Source organism: Lagenorhynchus albirostris, chromosome 3 (genome assembly GCF_949774975.1).
Source record: "Lagenorhynchus albirostris chromosome 3, mLagAlb1.1, whole genome shotgun sequence".
NCBI lineage: Eukaryota > Metazoa > Chordata > Mammalia > Artiodactyla > Delphinidae > Lagenorhynchus > Lagenorhynchus albirostris.
In genome coordinates, this window is record NC_083097.1 from 167,252,812 (window position 1) to 167,259,343 (window position 6,532).

At 59.8% G+C, this 6,532-nt stretch overlaps 1 protein-coding gene across 1 annotated transcript in view; it reads left to right on the forward strand.

The window, feature by feature from the left end:
• PTPRS (protein tyrosine phosphatase receptor type S) overlaps window positions 1-6,212 on the forward strand; it is a 35,241-nt gene extending 29,029 nt beyond the window's left edge. Inside the window, exons 23-29 of the mRNA XM_060146431.1 lie at window positions 12-297; window positions 527-705; window positions 1,448-1,574; window positions 1,692-1,817; window positions 3,764-3,918; window positions 4,112-4,247; window positions 4,917-6,212. Coding sequence (XP_060002414.1) covers window positions 12-297; window positions 527-705; window positions 1,448-1,574; window positions 1,692-1,817; window positions 3,764-3,918; window positions 4,112-4,247; window positions 4,917-4,985 — 1,078 coding nt within the window. The 3' untranslated portion in view covers window positions 4,986-6,212. The remainder of the gene's footprint in view (window positions 1-11; window positions 298-526; window positions 706-1,447; window positions 1,575-1,691; window positions 1,818-3,763; window positions 3,919-4,111; window positions 4,248-4,916) is intronic.
• Window positions 6,213-6,532: the final 320 nt, after the last annotated feature.

The following is a 6,532-nucleotide window of genomic DNA, read 5'->3' on the forward strand; positions in this document are numbered from 1 at the left end:
TGTCTCCGCAGCGCTGGCGTGGGCCGCACGGGCTGCTTCATTGTCATCGACGCCATGCTTGAGCGGATCAAGCCGGAGAAGACGGTGGACGTGTACGGCCACGTGACGCTCATGCGGTCCCAGCGCAACTACATGGTGCAGACCGAGGACCAGTACAGCTTCATCCATGAGGCCCTGCTGGAGGCCGTGGGCTGCGGCAACACGGAGGTGCCTGCCCGCAGCCTCTACGCCTACATCCAGAAGCTGACCCAGGTGGAGCCCGGCGAGCACGTCACCGGCATGGAACTCGAGTTCAAGGTGGCCTGGGGGCTAGAGGTTGCTGTGGGCCGGCTGGGGGAGGGGGCTGAGCGGGAGATCGGAGTTCAGGGGACCAGAGGGTGTGGGGTTGGTGTTCCCCTGCCTGCCAGGCCCCTGTTAGCGCCCTGGCTGGAAACACACAGCCCACCCCATCCCTGGGGAAAGCAGGTTCCCAGCCGGAGGCTGTCCTGATGGTGGCCCCCCGTCCCCTCGTCCCTCATCCCCACAGCGGCTGGCCAACTCCAAAGCCCACACATCCCGCTTCATCAGTGCCAATCTGCCTTGTAACAAGTTCAAGAACCGCCTGGTCAACATCATGCCCTACGAGAGCACACGGGTCTGTCTGCAGCCCATCCGGGGTGTGGAGGGCTCCGACTACATTAACGCCAGCTTCATCGATGGCTACAGGTACCTGCCCCTGGCCGCTGCAGGGGCCCTGGCCTTTGCCGGGCGATGCTGAGGCTCCAGAAAGGTCCCAGCCCTGCCCTCGGGGGGGCCTCCAGTCTTGCATGGGAGAGAGCTAGACGGACCTTGCCAGTCTCGGTCACAGCGGAGGTGGAGGGAATCTTTAGACATCTGTTTAAGTGACGGCTGCTGTCCGTAACATGGTTCTATCTGTCCTCCTCTATCAGAGGGTCTCAATCTGGGCAATTCTGCCACCCAGGGGAAATTTGACCGCATCTAGGGACGTTTGGATGGTCATAACGGGAGTGAGGGAGGAGGATTACTGCTGGCATCTCGGGGGCAGAAGCCAGGGGTGTTGCTTAGCGCCCCACGGTGCACAGAACACGGCCCCGTCACAAAGAATCATCCAGTCCCGAATGTTGGTAGTGCCGAGGCTGAGAAACCCTGGCCAAGGGAGGCTGTTCCAAGGAGGGGTACTGCCTGTGCATAGCCCTAGGGAGAGCTTGGCCCGTGCAAACAACGGAAATTAGTTTAATGGTACCTGAGTGCGAGCAGAGGAGGGACGCAGGACAGGTCAGCAGGCAGCCCTGCAGCCTCCTGGAGAAGCGGGAATCTATCCTCGGGGTGATGGTCTCTCCATGTGGAAAATGGGATTATTTGGAGGGTTGAACCGGACAGGGAGGGAGATGATGCCTGGGCCGGGGTTTCCCCGTGGCCCTGGACTCACACACACCCCGCCCCGCAGGCAGCAAAAGGCCTACATCGCCACGCAGGGGCCGCTGGCGGAAACCACCGAGGACTTCTGGCGCATGCTCTGGGAGAACAACTCAACCATCGTGGTGATGCTGACCAAGCTGCGGGAGATGGGCCGGGTGAGCCGGGGGCCGCGGGGGGAGGGGCAGGGGCGGGGCCAGGGCCGGGGCAGCGGGGGCAGGGGCGGGGCCAGGGGCGGGGCGCAGGGCTGACCATGGCGGCCGCCTCCCCAACAGGAGAAATGTCACCAGTACTGGCCGGCCGAGCGCTCCGCCCGCTACCAGTACTTCGTGGTGGATCCGATGGCGGAATACAACATGCCTCAGTACATCCTGCGGGAGTTCAAGGTCACAGACGCCAGGGTGAGTTTGGGGGCGGAGTGCTGGGAAGGACCAGAACCCGGGCCGGACCCTGTGGGCTGCTCACCATTCCGCTAGTGGTCCGGAGAGGGCTTCCCTAGTTGGGGGTAGAAGCAAAGGCCCAGGGGAAGGAGAAGCCCCCAGGGCTGGTTGGAAGAAGAGTGAGTTGGCCATTTGGACCGTCACTCCCACCACCGGGTTGGGGGGAAGAGAGGGCCTTGACCCCACGGGCTCCCCGTTGGAGCGTGCGTCACACCACTCACTAGGGAACACGGCCCAAGGCGATCATGGTCAAGGGAGTGAGTGGGGCGTTTCCCTGGAAGCAACAACCCATGGGAGGGTAGAAGCGTTAGAGGGCTGAAAGCGGGCTGGGGGAGAGGGAATGGATTGATGGTGCCGGGTGGTGGTCGACGGAGCCGTAGATGGAAAAGAGCGGAGAATCCACGGGTGGCGTGATGGGGCGTGGGAATGTCAGTCAAGATGTTGCCAGTGGATGGCAAAGCCCGATGGGTAAAGAGCATCGTTAGTCGTCATGCGGGTAGCGCATACAGCGCTGTTGGATTGGTGGAGTGGGGGGATTGGAGAATCAGTGGAAGATGTTGCTGTTGGGTGGTAGTGGAGGAGGGTGGTAAACAAGGATGGTGTTGGGCGGGAGGAAGGTGGGACTGGAGATTGGAACGTATGGATAACAGGATGGAGAATGCCAACAGAACATGGGTCACTACGGGTTAGTGAAGGGTGACGTGTTATCAGCAACGGGTGGTGGAAGATGAGGTTGGAGAGGGCAGATGTTTGGCCAGCGGCGGATGGAGACGATCAATGGGAAATGACTTTGGAGAGAGTAAAGAATGACGAACATTCAGCGATGAATGGTAGTCGACAGTGCTGCTGATGGTATAAGGTAGAGGAAGGTGGGGTTGGAGGAAGGAAGTGTTAGGTGGTGGAGGATGGAGACCATCAGGGTAAGACGGCATCACTGGACGGTACCATTTTGATGTAGAGACCGTGACTGGGAAAAGGTGGATGATGAGTAAAGGACGGTGGTGAACATCAGTGGAAGATGGCCCTTAGAGGGGGGAGAGTGCTGAATTACTAGGGGCGGATTATGGAAGATGGTACCATTGGGTCGTGATGAATGGAAGGTGGCAGAGAGCCATGATGCTGGATGGCCCTGCTGGGTCGTGGGAAGATGGGATTGGCGAGAAGGATGGTTGAGTGGTAGGGATGGAGTACGTCAGTGGGAGGGGGCATCGTGGGATGCTCAAGGACTGAGTTACCCGCAGTGGCTGGTGAAGGTTAGGAGGTAACGGTGTTGGGTAGCGCGGGTAGAAGGTGAGCTTCCGGTGGTGGCTGGTGGAAGATGGCACCCTGGGGTGGTGAAGGATAGTAGATGATGGCGCTGGTGGGTGGTCGAAGACAATGGGCAGTCAGTGGTGGGGGATGGCAGACGGCACCACTGGAAGGTGAGGGTACGGGGCAGCGCTCTTGTACTCTGAGATGGTGCAGAGAGGAGGATGCCAGGGAGCTGGAGAATGGGACCAAGAAGGGCAGATGTTGGGTGCACTCCGGGACGGCACAGGATGGAAGACGGCAGACAGCAGTGGTGGATGGGATTGGAGCTGTGCAGAGAGGAGCAGTTCGGGGGTGGGAGGTGAACGATGGCCATATATGGTGTCACTGGATGGTGAAGTTAGAGGATGAGCATGGCATCCTCGCGTGGTGAAGACGAGATTGGAGCATCTCAGTGAAAGATGGTGCCCTTAGACAGTGTAGGACAAGGAGTCGTCAGGGTGGATGGCAGAAAAGGGGGCGGAGGATGGGGAAGGACGGAGGGTGGTGTTGGCTGGTGGTGGAGGATGGGACTTTGGCGAGGGTGGGAAAACAACCGTGACCGCCACTGACCTTGATAACAAGACTGGGCTCTCTCTCTTGCTCTCTCTCTGTTCCAGGATGGACAGTCCCGGACTGTCCGGCAGTTCCAGTTCACGGACTGGCCGGAACAGGGCGTGCCCAAGTCGGGGGAGGGCTTCATAGACTTCATCGGCCAAGTGCACAAGACCAAGGAACAGTTTGGCCAGGACGGCCCCATCTCTGTCCACTGCAGGTGAGCTGCTCCCTGAGCCCCGGCCCACGGCCCGGCTAGGGAAACCGAGGCCTCGTGAGGACAGCCTCAGGCACTCCCGTTTGGGCTCTTTCCATCCCTGGGAGGCATCAGAGCAGGAGGGATGGGAATCGGGCAGTTAGGTCAGGCTCCCCCAAGCACCCGCCCCTGAACTCCCACACACTGTCCCCAACAGCGCCGGCGTGGGCAGGACGGGTGTCTTCATCACGCTCAGCATCGTGCTGGAGCGGATGCGGTACGAAGGCGTGGTGGACATCTTCCAGACCGTGAAGATGCTGCGGACCCAGAGGCCAGCCATGGTGCAGATGGAGGTGAGGGCGGGACGGGAGGCGGCGGCCGGGCCCCATGCCGGCGCTGGCCCGGGCCTCTGTTTTCTCCCCTGTGAGATAAGCACAGCCACCCTCCACTCTCTGGGTGCCTGTGGGTGGAAGGTCCTCAGCCCCTCCTGCTTTGGGCTGACCTGGGATGCGTCCATCCCGGCCCCAGAGTCACAGCAAGGTCAGGCTCAGCCAGGACCCCGGCACGGGCCACGAATCCTGAAGTGAGGCCCAGAGCAGGGAGGGGCTTCCTGCCATCGAGTTCACAGGGACATTTTAACAATGTCCTCCAGAGACTTCCGTGGCGGTCCCATGGTTAAGACTGCGCTCCCAATGCAGGGAATATGGGTTGGATCCCTGGTTGGGGAACTAAGAGCCCACATGCCGTGCGGCACGGCCAAAAAAAAGAAAAAAATTAAAAGCAAAAGAAAAACCAATGTGCTCCAAACTCTCCCGTCTCTGGGGAGACAGAGCTGGAGTGGCAGCCTGCCAGCCCCCCGGGGGGTGTCGCAGGGCATGGCCAAGCGGCCGCGTCCTAAGAGATGAGAAGGCAGATGGAGCCCAGCGAAGGCGCAGGCTGCTCTGGGGGTCCCGGGGAGCCCTGGGCGGCTTCAGAGCAGGAGAGGCGCTGACAGAGGCCCACCCCTCCCCTCCCCCACGCAGGACGAGTACCAGTTCTGCTACCAGGCGGCTCTGGAGTACCTCGGGAGCTTTGACCACTATGCAACCTAGAGCCTTGTCGGCCCGGCCCGACTCCAGCGGCCCCGACGCCTCCCATGCCGGGCGGGCCCCGAGGCCTGGACCCCGGCGGCCGGGACAGGAGGCGGCGGCCGTGTTTCCGCAGGGTCTCCGGGAGCGACGCGGCCCCTCGAGCCCCCAACCCCCGCGTGGCCCCAGCCACCCCGCCCTGGACCGGCCGCCGCCTTCGCTACTCGGCACATTCCTCATTTCCTTCCAGAATGAGATTCCAAAACGAGAGATTCCGGGGTGGGGGGAGGGGGGAGGCGGTGAGCAAAAGGGGGTTCTTCCCCAGAACCGGAGAAGGGCGGGGGCTGTGAACTTGGCCCTCGTCCTTCCCCGGGGAGCCTTCCTGCCCCACAGCCTGGAGGGCGCCGGGGATGGGGACCCGATGCAGCTCTCTTTCGAACGCAGTGTAACTATCCAGTGACATTTCCTGTTTTTTTAATAGTGTATTATTTTTTTTCCTTTTTTTTTTTTTAAAGAAGAAACAAACGGGGGGAAAACAAAGAAGACTTGACAGTCAACGAATTTAAAAGGAAAAACTTGGCTTATTCCTATTCTGTTCACAGACAGTCAGTCTATTTTTTCACTGTAGCAGCCGTTCTCGTGTACCAGCTGTGTTGGCAGGCGTGCACGGGCTTAAGCTTGCCCCTGTGGCTTGCTTTTTTTTTTTTTCCTACCATCTGAAGGTGTGCCTCACTCAAGAATAGGACCTTTTGCTCCTGATTTTTCTTTTTTTTTTTTTTGCTTCTTTTATAATGAAATTCTCAGACATATCCAGAAGGATGAGGGTGGAGAGCAGGGGGACTCAGGCCCACCAGCGTCAGGTCTCGAGCCCACGGGCTGGGCGCTGCCACAGAGGAGATGGCAGCGACCCCCCCTCCCCGCAGCCTCAGCCCCCATCCCCCGGTCTCCTACCCCGAGGAGAAGGACTGAACAAAACGGGAGGTTCTCACTTCTTTGGGGAGAGAGAGGCCACGTGCTGCCCCAGATCAGGGACCCTTTCCGCCCCCTGGGACCATGGGGCAAGTTTTGGGGCAGAAGGAAGGATGGGATTCCCCCCCGCCCCCACCCCTGAGCAAGTAAGTTTTTCTCTTTGTACAAGAGCAGATCTGCCGTTGCTTTCAACACTGTTTATTCAAACGGAAGCAGCTGGGTGGTTTTCCCACCTCTGTGTATGTAGATAAATCGACTTTGTATTAAAGGAAGATCGTCTGACCCCGGCCAGTGGTGGAGTCTTTGTCAAGCCCCCACCTCGTCTACCCCATCTCCCTGGGGCAGCCGGGGGCCTGGAGAGCTTGAACGCAAACCCCAAGCCCTGGCCCTGCAGGGGCTGCCTCATTGATAATAGTTACTCTTGTTGATAACTGTGACCACCACTGAGCATCTACCATGGGCCAGCCCTCTGAGGTGGGAGTCAACCCAATTTATAGATGAGGAAACAGAGAGGGCAGGCACCAATGCAAAGTCACACAGTGGTTTGAAGTGGACCTGGGATTCATACCCCAGCCAGTCTCATCCACAGCCCACAGAAGGGT